Raw genomic sequence first — 15,571 nt, 5'->3', positions numbered from 1 at the left:
CTACCATAAATTACACACAGAATTTCTTGTTAGGAGACTTGTGCCATCTATGAATTGTCAAGAGGATTCAAAGCTAAGCTGCAGGGCAATTAATAATACATAATAATACATTGTTTCCTGGAGCTTTCTATGTGGCTGACCCAAAGGCCACATTTCAGTTAGCTGTACTTTTTCAGAGAACTGCATGATAAAATCCAAAAATTCACCTACAAATCCCTGTAAGAAAATCTCTACACATAATGTTTTAGTATTTTTACTAAGCATTTAGGCCTGCTCGTATTAAGCAATGATATATGCATAATTAAACATATGTATAACTTATATAGACAGTGACATAAAAACACAAATGCTGAAAAGGATTACAATAAGAGAATATGATCAAGACTGTCTGGATTGAACTTTTGAGTTGCAAATTGCCATTGCTGGACTCATTGGAGTAGAGTCCAAGAGAATATGTTAAGTATAAATATATGAGAAAATAGAGTGACTGAGCAAGCTGGGTGTGGATAGGTAACACAAAATAAAACTAAAATACATGAAATGAGATGATGGTACTGGCCTGTATTGCCTCTGACATTCTGCCCTTCCTACTGTCCTCACTGTGTAATTTAGAGCCCCCTGGAATATTCTTCATTCCAAATCAGCAGCTAGCAGCTGCATTACCTTTGCAGCTGAGACCAAAAGGAAGTTCTGTGGCTGCCACATCTTTGTAACAGGAATGATACTAACTCTGTGTCCTCTTGAGCAGGAGAATGGTCATATCTAGTCTGCATTTCAAGTGACTCATCCATACAAGTGTAGACACACATGCCAAAAGCCATTGCAAATGCAAGAGTAAATGGTGCCAGTCAGACTGATCTTTACTGTTCATTGCATCTTAAAAAAGAAAAAGGTAGGGGGAAGGGAAACTAGAAATGCTATTTGCTCTTTAAAATAAAAAGCAAACCCTAGATAATTATATTCTCTGACAAAACTATTCTTAGGGAATTACTCTTTTTAAAAACATCCCCAGTGTACTGTGAGGGCTATGTATCTATGTAGATTTTGACCCAACAGCCAGAGTCACATTCATCGAGTTCATCATAAGCACACTGCATTCTGCCAGGATATCAAATAAAATTCTAGATTTCCCAATTAACAAAAAATATCATACCCTCTGATCCCAGAAAAACAACATTTAGTTTCTTGGTTATGGGATCTCAGCAGGCCTTGCTTTTGACAAGAGTAAAAGTTATTTTCTCTCTATGTTATGTTTCTTTAGCAAATGTTTTAAAAATTACTTAAAGAACATAAAAGGTCATTTGAAAGTCTTATTTTTATTGTCACTGCCTCCAAAATACATTCCATAACTCAGTTTAATGTGATCTGCAGCAGGCCAAGAGTTTTACAAGCCAAGATATTATGTCTAGTCCAGTTAGAGACACGACAGAGTTCAGTGAAGAGGGGAGAGTGAAGATCTAGTTTGAGAAATGTAATTTTGCAATGCCTATAAAGCATGGAAGGAAAATATCTCTCTGCATTCAATTTTGATGACTAAACATGTTCATGACCTTTCCTAAGGTAGGGGAACCCTACCAAGCACTTTATGAGAAAACAGACAAATGTCTGAGGACATCTGTTTAACAGCATGTCAAGATAAGGTTCACCTACCTCCCAGAGTAGTCCCTGGTCCTGTAGATAACTTTCTCCTGGTTTCATCACCCACAAGCCTCCATAGTCCACAAGCCAGTGCAGAGAATAGTGGGACAGGAACTTGTTCTTGACTAACCACTGATACCACATCTATCTGCTGTATCTTCAGATGAGAAAATGTACTGAGAGCAATTTGCACATATTAGTTATCATTTTCGTATAAAGAGACCGTTTATCTGGCCATTTTCATCTCCCTAAGTACAAAATACTTCCAACTACAAGTGGATTCATCTGTGTCAGACTGGCCTGTTGCATTGTAGGGGCATTCACTCATCTGAGTCTGGACTGTGATTCTGTCAGCAGTTATTCTTCTGGTTGCCTGTTGATGGTGGACAGCTTTAATCTTTCCAGTAGTCACCGTACTTTGCAGTATTTGGCCCCACACGCTTAGTTTATACAAGTCAGCAGCCGTCAGTGTTTGTGGGAACTATTCTGTCACTGACAAGATTCTTTACATCTTTGCTTTTTATTAATCATTTTCTTGACAATCTCATTATTGACTGCCAAAGTCCTGCATTGTTTGGAGCTCTTTTCTCCTAACTGCTGGCCTTAAAAGCTTAGGTCACTGGAATATCTTAAATCCAAGTTATCTTTCTCTGTATTATAAGAGAGCTGAAATAAGTTAGAACAATCAAATGAGGGATGCAAAGAGATTGTTTTGTTTAATCACAGCTGTGAGTGTCCCAGCATTTCACTGAGTATCGTCTTCCCTACTTGTTTTGCAGTGGCACAAAAAGTACAAACCCAGGGTTGGCCTCCATTGTGTGAGTCATACAGCAAACCCAGACCAAGGCACTTGGCCTTGTCACATGCTGCATACAATATTTCTTTTTTTCAGTCATCTGAGGGTTATACATGAGGTCCTCAGACTAAGACTTTAGTATGTTTGATAGGTAGGTATCTGGAGATTCAGAGAGAAGTCTTGCTTATGTAAAGAGGACTCCTTAGATTTCTTCCTTGTTTTTCTATGAAGATGGTTTCTACCATGGTATTTTAACTCCTGATTATGACCTCTGAATACAAGTTCCTGTAATTTTCTTCAGAGACATATATGTTATTGTAAATCCATTTGGCTTTTCATAGTAAACTACTAATCCCATAAATAAGGCTGATGGAGGAATTTAAGCAACTGTATTCTGGTTGGTGGGAGTTACAGAGGCACATGTTTCCCTTTCAGTTGTTAGACAGAGTATCAGCCCCAGTTATTTTGTGTAGTAGCAGTAACTGTACTGACCTAAAGAAGGTTACTCCAGATTTATGTTGTCATAAATAAGACCAGAATTTTGCTTATTCTGGTGCATGACCAGTGTTAGCAGACCACCTCAGTTCCTATTAAATGTTTACAAACAGAAATAACAATTGCATGTTCCCTCACTCATCCTGTCTTGCCATCTGACAAGAAAAATAGCTTTGTTTTACAGTGATTATTGTGCTCACCTTGCAAATGTGAGTGATTGTGATCCGAGAGAGTTGGGGATATGTGTGAGAGCAGTCATGAATACGTTTGGTTTGATGCTTCAGCAAAAGTTTCTAAAATATCAAAATTTGTTCTTCATTCAGTTTCCCAGTTCACTTTTGCCTTCAGTGGGAAGATGTAATGTCATCTAGACAGCCATCCTGTCAAAGTTCAGTCTCCTGTTTGCATATTTTTTCTCTGATAATGGACAGTTTCCTTGGTTCAACAGTATAGCTGCTGTGGATAATTCATGTCCACAGAGGAGGAATACTCCCTTAGGGAACAATGTCCAATCCCACTTTGAGTCTAGTGACAAAGACTTTTGGCTGGTCTCTGATAAGGTCTTCTGAAAATCAGTTGTATTAGGCTCTGTTAACATGACTCTGCTGTTCGGTGGCCAAGCTACGTATGGTCTGCATTTGGCTGCATGCTATCGAGCGTACGGAAAAAAACATGTTCAGGCGAGAGGCAGTGATGGCAGGTCAGCAGGTGATCTGCACTGGGAAAGCTTTGCTTTTAACGAGACAGAAATATATCTGCTGCAGCATTCTTGTATTTGTTCTTTCACTCCTGATATAGTTTATTTTGATATAGAAATAAGCATTGGGTGATTCACTGAGACCTTAAGACCCTAAGGTACTTCATAGCTCATGTCTAGAAATTAACATTTGTCACCATGGACAACTGGGTATCAAATTTGAAAAGTATAAAGGGGTGCCAGTGATGAGGACTCACTCAAAAGTCCATGTTGGGTATTCTGCACCATGGACACCAGAGCATTTTTTGAAGTGTATTGCTCTTCTGGTAATACTTTTTTAGTCTTTCTTAATCTTAGCTTTATCAGTTGCATTTAACCTTGTACTGTTTTTAACTAAGCATTGTTAAACTTGGAAGATGTTGCTGATCAGTGTTGTAGGAAAAGTGGATATCATAAAGACTCCTAGTGGTGTTTAATAAGTATTCAAATACTGTAGGAGAAGGAACAGGGCCTTGAAGAAAAACTTTCAAGTAAGGGTTTTATAATGGAGGAACTATCACAGATGTGGCACTCCCAGGTCATTTGATTAACCTCAGTAACTGATGAAAGCAGTTGATTATCAAACATAGATCACATTTGTCCTACATGCATGGTATCAAATATTCAACTATGCAGTATTTTCCCTTTCTCTTATCTTCTTGTTTTGTATACCGATCCATGCCCTCCTCTCATTCCTGCTAGAACCTTGAGTGTCACCTCCCAGTTTCAGTTACATGGACTGAGCATCTTAATAAGTTAGAGGTCTCAATTGTGCTAGATGATAGTAATTCAAGACGTCCTTAACCTCTGTCTGCAACTGATTTCTCTAAGTTTTCTCTAGACTTCATTATTTTGGCATTCCAAATACATTTTGTCCAATGTAAAGTCATTGTTTATGCTTTGCATGCAGCTTAAACTTCTGAATGTGGGTTTTGTATTTGAGCAACATCAAAGTGTGGAGTGTACACCCCATTTGTGTCTTGAACTGAAGTCCATTCACCTAAAAATTATGGAGCCAGAAAAACTAGGAGGGCACTAATGCTCAGTGTGTGCAGTCACTTGGTCACTTGTTCCTGAATAAAAAAGACAATCACAAATCTTAAAAGTTTTATGTCAGGACTAGTGTTCAGAACACTTCATAGAAAATTAAGAAACAAGGTTATGGCCTGGATTTATCAGTTAAATTCAACTAGAATGCTGCAGACTACTAATGGCAAAGATGACGCAAATGGGGCTAGAATGGGGAAACATTACAGAAGAAAGGGAGCACGTATGAAGACAATAATTTTAATGATTTGAATCGACTATAAAATAGTCAGAGTTTTAATCTTTTAAGTTTTAGGGTTGGTTTTTTTACGCCTTTGAAGGGTCACATAGAATTTAATAGTGATAAAATCAATTGAGCCCTATAAAGATCCAAAAGCTCTTTTAAAAAAATCTTTATGAAACTATAAAATAATAGGGCAGGTGATACTTTCTATGGACTGAAAATCAACTGATACAATTTCAGAGGAAAAAAAAAATCTTGAAATGCTGTGGTATTTTTCCTTAAAATGCTAAATGTTAATGACAAATGTCTTTTTGCCTGACTGGAGTTGCTGGTACTTGATGCTCCCATGGATTTAGCATAGGACATTACTCAGTATTTCTGAACTTGAGGCCCTGAGTACGTAGCAACTTTTGATTTGACTCAGCTTGCATGTTAACAGGGGTTTTTTTCAGCTCAAAGTGTTGTGTAATTATCTCATTATCTCTTTTAATTGTTTGCATTTTCTTTTTTTTTTTTTTTTTTTTTTGCCTGATTTTGGAATTTACAACCATCCAGTGAGAAGGACACTAAAGAGCGGACTGACACCAGAAGAAGCCAAAGCACTGGGCCTCATCAGCACCTCTGAGATGCAGGTTTGACGTCCCAGAGGGGGCGACAAGAAGAGCCGTTCATCTGAAGCACACAGGCTGACAACCTTCGGCGTGGCATTGACCTGCCAGCCTCCTCTGCTGCTCCCAACATCCCATCCTCTGTTAGTCTGATTTTAATAAGCAACGAAAAGCAAAACCCCACAACCAGGGCAGAAGAAGGGTGTGATGCAGCTCAGCACAACATCTGGACAGTAACTGAGAAAGCATTTGAGTGCTTGTAGATGAAAGCATATGGCTCCTTCTCTCATGATGTGTTGATGTGGGTAGGAGGGGACTCTCTCTGAGTTACCTGTCATGTGAGCTGTGTTTATGCTGGCTTTCCTTGTGCCCTGTTTTAGTCATTGTAAATGTATGGCATTTTGTCAATGCAAGGAACAGTCCTTAAAGAGGCAAAATAACTCCGGTTACACCAACCCCAATTTTCCTGAAGCAGATTCATTAAGCAAAGATGTGCAACCCTGTGGTTTGTTTAGGTTTTTTTATTATTTTGCCACCAAAGAATGTAAAAATGTATGTGTACCTTTGTATATGTACAGAATGAATGTGTGGACACATGTGCGTGTATCTATACACATACCGTCATGGTGTGAAATCACGCTCCTGCTGAAGCTAGCTGGACCATGATTTTCACTCTGAAGCCTTACCATTCCACCTGGACAGGAGGAAAAGGAGTGTCTTTTTGTAGGAACTTGGTGTTATTCAATGGGATTCACCTTGTGCAGGAGATGACCTGCAATGCAAGTGGAAAGTTTAGGATCCTGAATTCGTGTGTATTAATACACACTCATACTGTACATAGCGGCATGCACATAGAGGAGAGGACACAGAATACCTCCCTCTTGTTGAGCTATGGCTGTACTGTGCATTTGTACAGTTGCAAAGAGATCTATGCCAACAATTTTACATACTCGGTAAATGCATTCAGATGCTAAGATCAAGAAGTTTTGTTCACTTGCCTGTGCCCTTCATGCTGCTTTTCTTTGCTGCAAGATAATGTGGTGGTGATTTTATTTCAAATTAATGGATCTGAATATGAAATGGCCCTGCTAAAAGCCTGCTGTGTTTTTGCTGTTCTTGACTCTTGTTTTGTGATTATCCTTGATACAAGTGGAGAGGGTACCACAGTGAACACTCCAATATGTTTGCCCTTATCTCACTGTTTTATAACTGACTTTAACAAGCCCTCAACATGTGTGCTTGAAGAACCTTTAGTCAAACTCATCTGCCTTTACGTGGAGGACGTATACAACAGTGAAGACGAATTGAACACTAACCCTAGCCAGTGCTGAAGCATTTTGAAGAAAACTGCAAATAACAGTAATGTAAAAGGGAACTTTTTAAGCCAAAGTCTGTATATGACCAACTGATCCTCAAGGATGCACAAGATTATCTCTTTCCATTGCCTTAGCCTCTAAGATTAAGGGTGTGTCTGCACAGCAGTAACAGCTGAGGCTTCCTTCAAGCTAGTTAACTGTGGAACTAGTGAAAGTAGGGTAACTAGCTAACTGGGTTTGATTTTGGCTGCAAAACACACTTGAAAAGTAGGATTAATTAATAGTCTATGCTGGGCTCCTAATGCCATAGCTATGTTGCTTCTGCCACCCAAGCTAGGTCAGGTACGTCAACAAGTTATTCTGCTCTGCTCTCATTAAGGACAGGATAATTGCTGAAGATTGTTCAGGATAGTTGAACCAAACACAATAAACCTTTGAAATCTTGGTCATCTGTCACATCACACTGAGCACAGCATCCAAGTGATGAGAGAACCAGGTAGCTGACAACACTGCAATGAGATCTCTAGTGGAACATCCTATCTATGCTGTCCCTCTCTTGATCATAACGTTTCGTTCTTGATTTGCCATTGCCTTGGAACATCACATGTCAAAGTCTGTGGGTAAAAAGTCACTAATGAGCAAAGGATCTTAAAGATAGCATCGAGTTTGATCTGGTTTTCCCCTCAGCTTGTTTAAAAGTCAATTGTTCAAGTAGGCAGAAGGCAGTAGTTGTGTAATTAATAAAATGTGTTGTGTATTTGAAAGCTATGAAAAGGAGGAAGCTGGTTAGGAAACAGAAAGAATTGGCATATAATTAATCTCATTGTACAATAAGAAAGACCTATGAGCATCTGGATTTTAAAGTGGATGTTTATGTGCTGCTCACCTTTATGGACTTTTAAAATCTCTCTTAAGGATGCTTAGAACAAAGAAATGAAGGTAATGGGGGTTTGTGGAGGTCTTGAAGGTCTGAAACAAGAGGAAGACACCCTGAATGTAATGGTTATGTTGAATTGTTATACTGGTTAAGTGATAAAAGAAGCCAAAATGTAACAAAATGTGTTTATGTTGACAGAGGTCCTATATTTGATTGGAGGGAGAAAATCAAACAAGTTTTTAAAACTGAATAATTAAAATACCCTGAATGTGCAAAGTAGGTGGCTGTTGGTGACCACCTGATAACAGGAGACAAAATAGTGTTTCATTTAGACATAGTACAGCATCTGCGTCTGAAACGTAAAATAGCTGATGAATTACTAATAGCTGGGCATCTGTATTTTCCAGGAATTGTGCAAAAAATATGCGAAACCTCATATACTTCTTATTGAGGAGAAAATTAAATATGGGAAGTGGGGTTAGAATAAGGTCAGGGAAAAAAGCTGGTTTCTTTCAGATTCTCTGGATGCAAGTGTCTTACGTGTGAAGCATATTCTTCCTTGTCCATTTTTCCATTATGTTTTGTATTTTTGCCTAAGTTCCTGCTCTCTATCTGTAACACCAAAACCAATTTTTCTGAGGATAACTCGGTCTTGTTATGCAGTCTTCAGTGTTTATTGCAACAAGATCATCAAACAGTAACAATGCAATAACTACAGAGAATTTTTCCATTTCAGCTTATGATAAAAATGGCCAGCGGCCCAATGTGCTAATCTGCAAGGTGGCAGTATTTCCTCTGGAGTCTGCTAGCATGTCCTGACTGTGGGAAAAATATTTGTTCCCCTTCATCTAAGTAGTGGATTCCAGATGAAATGGAGGAATTGGTTATATTTGCCTGCCTCTGTCTGTCTGTTTAATCAGGTTGTAACCTTCAGGATTTGAGTTGCTGCCTGCCCCTCCATCATCAAATGAGCCCACTGTAAGGATGTAACAGTTGTTTTTAAATGTGTGTGAGATACAGATTGGTTTTGTCACAAACAGAAAGGTCTTGGAAACATGATGTAGTAACACATGTTCCTATTTCTCACTTAGAGATCCATGAAGGCTGTTTTTAAACACTTGCAGCCATTATAACTACCTCTCTTTTCTTTCTCATAGTACCAGTCAGCTGCAAATGTAGTGCCCAGAGTTTTGTATCTCCACTGAGCTCTCAGAGTCGCTGCTGGTGTTGATTTCAACACCCATCTGCTGCCAATAATTTGTCTGTCTACCACCATAATGCCTTCCTGATTTGGATGCTGAGGTAAACTTTAGCGTATGAAATGGCAGCCAAAGGGAAGCTATCCTAATTTCCTTTCATCTCCCTTGGTGTTTAAAAGCAGACTGCATACAAATACTTTGTATTCCCTCGCTCCCAACTGAGGGATAACTTTCAGTAGCAGTTATGTGGCTGTGGTGAAGAAGTACCCCCAGGGAATGCTGTGTGCCACAATCGAGAGTGAAAGATCCCTCAGAAAAATTAAATTCATCACTCTTCACTTTTCAGTAAGGCCAGGCACCAGACTCATGGATTCCAGATGTTTTATAGCCCCTTGGCTGCTACGTGTGACCCTTCTGTTTGATAGATCCCTGTCCGTAATCCAAAATCAACACAAAAATGGTGTTTTAATGAGGGTCTTGCTCCGATAAATACTGGAAACAGTGTCAAATACATTTCTTTTTCTCTTTTGACCCCCTTCTGTTGTAAATCTCTGTAGTGATTGACTCTGTCAGCAAAATAAGGCATCAGATTTACAGATAGACAAGATTTTGGCTTTAGCTTAATAGAAAGTCATATGTGAATAGTCAGATAAGGGTTCATGCCCCGATTTAACAGAAATTTGGAATCAGAGTCTTGAAGTGACTGAACAGCAAGGGCCTCCTTCAAGGTGCTCCATTCCCCCTTGAGGTACTAGATAACGTGGCAGGACAGCACCTTAAATCCCTGGTGTGCTATGCTCTGAACGTGCCCTGGCGAACACTAAAAGCCATTGAAAAGTCACAAGTAAGGACAGCAACATCTACTGCAAACTTAAGGGGCACAATGCCACTGTAAGTGCAGTAAATGGTTCCTTTTGTCAGGCATCTGCTCTACACTCACATCCCCAGTAACAACAGGAAGTGTCTATCCAAAATGCTTTAGAAACCATTTGGCCTATGGTAATAGTCTGGATTTGGGTGTGTGTACGCTGTGTGGTTAATTGTTTTTACAGTGCTTTGATTTCACTGAGATGGAATGGGGACAAGGTGGCAGCCCACCAGTTTCACATCCTTTATCCTGCCGCTACAACTTGCAGGGAGGTGTACACGCTGCCTGCCTTTATCTAAAGGATGCATAGGGATGTGGCGTCAGACAGAAGCAGGAGCATATTCCTCTCTCCCTTTCATTTCTGTATGCTCACTGCACATGTACCACTCCTCTCGTTATCTCCGAGGCGGGTTGTGCGTGCGCACAGAGGCAGAGAGCCTGGCCCTGTGCCGTGCTGGGATGATGGCTCTGTGTTTCCAGCATCGGGACGCAAGAAACACTTGCCTAAAATGTAAGGACTATGACTGTTGATGTTTCTTCACAGGGAAAACTGCCAGGTACTTACAGGCTCTGAAAGAAAATAAACTGAAGCATATTTGAAAGAGGCAATGTTTGGTTACAGGCAACTGTTGAAAATTATTTGAAAACACTTCAACAACATGTAAGGCCTACCTTCCTTTTTTTCAACTGGGGCAGCAACTGGCCCAATTGGCATTTCAGATGCGATACCAAGAGGTTTTTGGCAAGCAGTTTTATAGTTACATAGCAAGTAATGCAAGGAGTTTCAGAGATGTTGTATAGTTTTATGTTTACGCAAAAAAAAATTAAAGGTATTTCTAATTAGTCCATTTCACATTGAGTGGCAGATAGAGATATATTTTGTTTAATCACTATCTAATACAGAGGCTTCTGTGAAAGAAAAGGTTTATTTGTAGCATTGGGTGCATTTCTCCTTTTTAAAGACTGTCTTTGCACGTATAGTGTCCTTTTTTGTGAGCTGGGAATTGTAAAAAAATGTAAAGTAGAAAAGGACGTGTTTCTTAGAGGAAGGAGAAATACTGTAAAATTGTGTAAATGTCACTACTCATGTTTTTTCATGTTCTGTGTAGCATAGTGTAAAATAGGCTTTCCAGCAGTGTTATTCTGTGAATTGTAATTTAAAAAACAAGCCATGCATGGTCAGAGATATTATCTACAGGTCCTCTTGGTTGAGTTTTTGTTTTTGTTTGTTGTTTTCTCATTTTAGGTGAATTTGTTTTATGTTAAATTTAATTGTCCATGAAACTGCATTTTTGTTTCTCAGTTTTATTTCATAAAGAACTTGAATTACTCTTTAAGATTTTATTACACACAAAGATCACCTACCGTTTGTATTGATCCTTCAGAAGCTTTCTCACATTTAGTGTAAACCAGGGGGATTTTTTTTTTAGCACACCCCTCATCTGCCTCTTCTCCTCCCACCTTCCCCACTACTGTCTGGAAAGATGCAATCACACTTTTTTTTTTTTTTTCTGTGCCATGCAGAGTCAATATGGAAAACTGACCACAGACCTGTGTCCAAAATTTCTTGATATAAGTAGTTAAAAAGCTCACCTCTACAGCATTATGTAAACACATCTTGCAATAAAGCTTTATAAAGCACTGACTGGGTGGTTCTGGTTTTGTTGTTGAAGCCAATCATGGGAGCTTTGGTGGGAAATGGGTGGAAAAGGGGGGTCATGAGGTTTTTTTCGTATCTTCTAAGTACCTGCAGAGCCACAATGTGGACAACAAAACAGCTGCCATTAAACCATCTGGGTGGTCTGATCATAAAAAGCTGTTCTTTTACCCCTAGTTTCACAGTTTGAGCCTAATTCCTAATCTTGAGTGAAAAAAACATGTCTCTGGTTCTCAAGATTTTGGTAACGCAGCGCTACAAATCCTCACTAAACTTACAGAGTTACTGCTTGCTGCCATTGGCTTGGAGTTGGTTCCTGCCTTAAAAATAGTTTGTGCACAGAGCACATCGCGTCAAGGTATGAGATTTATTGAAGCAAAAATAAATAAAATGAAAGACTACCTGTGGGGGGCAGAGCATTTCAGATTGCCTCTGCATCAAGATGTGAAACACTTGCCGTATCAGCCAGGGCTTCATAACTGTAAAGGTGGCCAGTAAATGAGACATTACTTTAATTTGGCTGAAATACATTTCATGCATTACCATGGTATGTAATTTTCTGGTGGTCACCTATGAGTGCGCCTGGACATGCAGTGGTCTTGCAGTTTTCTCTATTTGCTGGTGTCTGATTCTTTCTGTTGCAAATTCCCAGAATTTGAGAGAGACTGAGTTGACAAACGGACATCCCTGGCCCTACGGAGGGTAAGCCATAGCACAGGGACTTTTTCATCTGCTCTGCCCACAGGTTCAGTGACTATGGTGAGGAGGGATGCCAAAGTGACATGTAGAAACTCAAAATGCTCAGATTTCCACTGCTAGTCCTACAACAAGCTACTCGCGTGTAATTGCTCTTTAAAGTTGCACATGTAATAAGGTTGAAATACATTTATTCAAAGACAGCTAGACATGTTTATAGCAGCATCCTGGAAGATAAAGTATATTGACTGAGATCCGGAGAGAGAATTTTCACCTGTGGTTTCTGAGACTGTAGGAGCTGATATAAAATTCTAGGTATGCAAGCCTCCATAGGGAAAAACACCACCTTCTTCCTTTTTAATTAATTTTTAAAGTTATTTCAAATAAAAACGGTGCCTTTTGGGGTATGGCTGCATCTCTGAAAGAGCTGCTTAGCATTCCAGATGCACTGGTGTAAAGTCTAGAGGATGAAAGGCTACTAGCCAGAAATGTGGTAATGCTTTTTAAAATAAATATATAAAACAAGTTTATTGGCCAGACACTTTTCTTTTCTATCACAGCATATCCATTAGCAATTCTAAATTCCAGATGTGCAATGACAATGTGTACATATATTTTTCAGACCTGGTGCCCAGTCAGAACTCATATGTTGTCACAGAGAAGCCTCTGGCCTGTAGTCAGGGAACGAGTAAGTACGCAGATTATCCATCGCACAGCTGCATGCCCTGGTTTATAGACCCTTCAGAACAGTTTGAGAACACACAACTACAGAAAAAAAAATACATTTTTTTCCTATTATAACTTCTTCAAGTTTTCTGATGGGAATGCAGTTTGGAAAGGGAGAGATCTGTTCTTGAAGCTTTACCTCTTGCGAGTTTCTTTGCAGGAAATGAAGAATGACGGCTGTACTCCATTAGTCAACTGTCTGATGAGACAGACCTCTGCTGGGAAATCCAGAAAGGAACACAGTCTACATGAAGTGTCATGCCAATGAGGACCTCTCTCCCCAGCTTTTCCTGAATGATTTGTGATTAGGACTCATCCGTCTGTGGAGGTATTCTGCTCAATAATATTGCTTTTCAGTTCCCAGAAGTCTGAGGAGGCTGTTCTCCTCCCCAGTGCCTACCCCTCTCCCACCGCTCCACCAAGCTTGCTCTCTTGCTTCAGCCAAGTCAAAAGCCTTTCATTTGTTATTTATCTGGATCTATCTGGAAAACACCATGGAGCATGTCAATGTACAGAAAATGTGTACCAGCACTGTGGAGGGTGAGACCCTTTTGGTGTCCCAGATGGGACTCCCAGGATCACCGGGCACATTCTGTGCTATTATTTCTGTAATTATGACCAAAAATACTTTAAACGTATGTTAAAAATCTTACAAATGAGTTTATAGCCCTCTCTTGGTGAGTCTTCAGATCTCTCTGCCTAGACAACAGACAAAATGACTAGTCTTAACTTTTATATATATTTTCCTTTGTTTGATCCATACTTAAGGTAATACAAGAAGAGCAGCAGTTAAGCAACAAAGAAAAAGAAAATACCAGTGAAATCCAACAGCGCTTGAAACTGGACAAACTTGAAGGCAAAGGTGAGGTCAAAGCCATGTCATAGCCTCCAGTAAACATTGTACTGGATCTGTCTCAAGGCAACATTAGCCAAGCCTGTCTTGGAAGAGCCCCGCGTTTGCTTAACGGCAGTGGTTTGAAATCTTCTCCCTGTTACAAGGAGCACAAAGCCCTTCCAGAGCCGGGCAGGGCGCAGGTGAGGGGCGACAGGTGGCAAAGGCTCTGGAGTGTATCCATCACTGCAACAGCATGTGCCGTGACTGCATGTTGGATAAAAATGTTTGTACTAAAAACCTTGGAGTAACCTGTGAAAACACATTTCTTCCAGGTATCCAAAAGCTACAGCAGGGTGAAAATTCTCCTTTTTAATAAAGCAATGAAATATTCAGACTCTTGAACGAGAGCTCAAAAAAATGAATCCTCCTTCCATCCTTGTCCAAACTTCCTATAAATATGCACTGGGAGGCTTAAATAATCTTGGCAAGATATAGCAAAGGAAAATTATTGTTAAAAAGAGGCCCTGGATATCGTTTCAACAAACTTTTTCCCCACATAAACTTATGGAAAATTATTGACCTCATAGCAAAATCAAGAAAGAAAGAAACCTCTTCTTTCAAAATGCCAAGATACCTATTTGAACACGAACCAGACTGCCTTCACATAGGTTTGTCTGGAATGCCTCCCAAGTATGCTGCATTAATTATAGGGAACAATAGCTGTGCGGGTTCATAAATAAAAATCTGAGTAATCACAGTGTCAACAGTGATATCTATATAAAACTAGCTGTAAGTATAATGATAAAGAAAGTATATTGAATATCAGGCAGTAGTGACCAAAGCCAAATGAAAATTTGATGCTATTGGCTCTGTGAGCCATGGAAAGAGCCTGATGGACTTCAGCAAGGTTGAGTCAAACCCCCAAAGATAATTATTAGAATGTTAAACTTGATGGAAATATAATTGTTTCTCTGACAAAAAGGCTCTAAATCATTTTAACCTCACCAGTTTCACCGGGGAATTCTCTTTCAAAAATGGATAGCACACTATAGCCTGAAAACCAAGAGTGAATCCTTGTTTCCAGAGAAATTATCTCAAATGTGTTCAGTTTACAAGCATGTGGGATGAAACATAGCTAGCATCCAGAATTATATAGTCTGGAAATTCTACATCTTTTGAGAAGCCAAAACACTGCAAAGTCTGAAAACAAAACAACCTGAAGCAGACAATTGCAATATTTTTATATTTTTACTATGGAACATGACAACCGTTACATTTTCCTCATACGAAAAGAAAATTTTAGGAGAAACTCTGTCAGTGTTACAAAATTCTTTACCACATCTTTACAGAAACTGGTAGATGGATTATTAGAAACTGGTCACATTTAAGGCTAGTTCTTCAGAACTACTGGTATAAGAAGTTTCTTGCCATGCAATTTTGCTTAATGTACTAGTCCCTTCTCCAAACCTGCATCCTCCCTGCAATGTTAACTTACACCATCTTTAGGGTTTTTTTCTTTCCTATGATGGGAGTGAGTTGGTTGGCATATGCAGTGGCGTGTTAATTGGTTATTATTCAATAATATCCTATAAATCTTTCTAAAGGTCATTGGGGTATTCATGAAGTTGCGATTACTTGATATTAGTTAATCTGAGAGTGGGCTTTACATTAAGGTATGTAAAAGATAAATATTTGTATTTTCAAATACCTCTTAGCAACATTATATATATTGTGGGGAGTGCATCTGTGTGCATATTTATGCTTATGGCACATCACAAGTGGATTTTTGAATATACGAGTAGATTTTGTAATCTGAATACTTATTTTGACTTCTGAACATATTTTTGGAAGGTG

At 39.2% G+C, this 15,571-nt stretch overlaps 1 protein-coding gene across 10 annotated transcripts in view; it reads left to right on the top strand.

Annotated features, from left to right (window-relative positions):
• Nucleotides 1–11,448, top strand: part of FHOD3 (formin homology 2 domain containing 3) — a 414,767-nt gene extending 403,319 nt beyond the window's left edge. For 9 of the 10 annotated variants that reach the window (XM_074825180.1, XM_074825169.1, XM_074825159.1 and 6 more), the window contains one exon: nt 5,491–11,448. In XM_074825180.1, coding sequence (XP_074681281.1) covers nt 5,491–5,573 — 83 coding nt within the window. In that variant the 3' untranslated portion in view covers nt 5,574–11,448. The remainder of the gene's footprint in view (nt 1–5,490) is intronic. The other variant, XM_074825125.1, reaches the window with a different exon arrangement.
• Nucleotides 11,449–15,571: the final 4,123 nt, after the last annotated feature.

The sequence above is a fragment of the Strix aluco genome, chromosome 1, assembly GCF_031877795.1.
Source record: "Strix aluco isolate bStrAlu1 chromosome 1, bStrAlu1.hap1, whole genome shotgun sequence".
NCBI lineage: Eukaryota > Metazoa > Chordata > Aves > Strigiformes > Strigidae > Strix > Strix aluco.
This window is presented reverse-complemented; position numbering and strand designations above follow the sequence as displayed.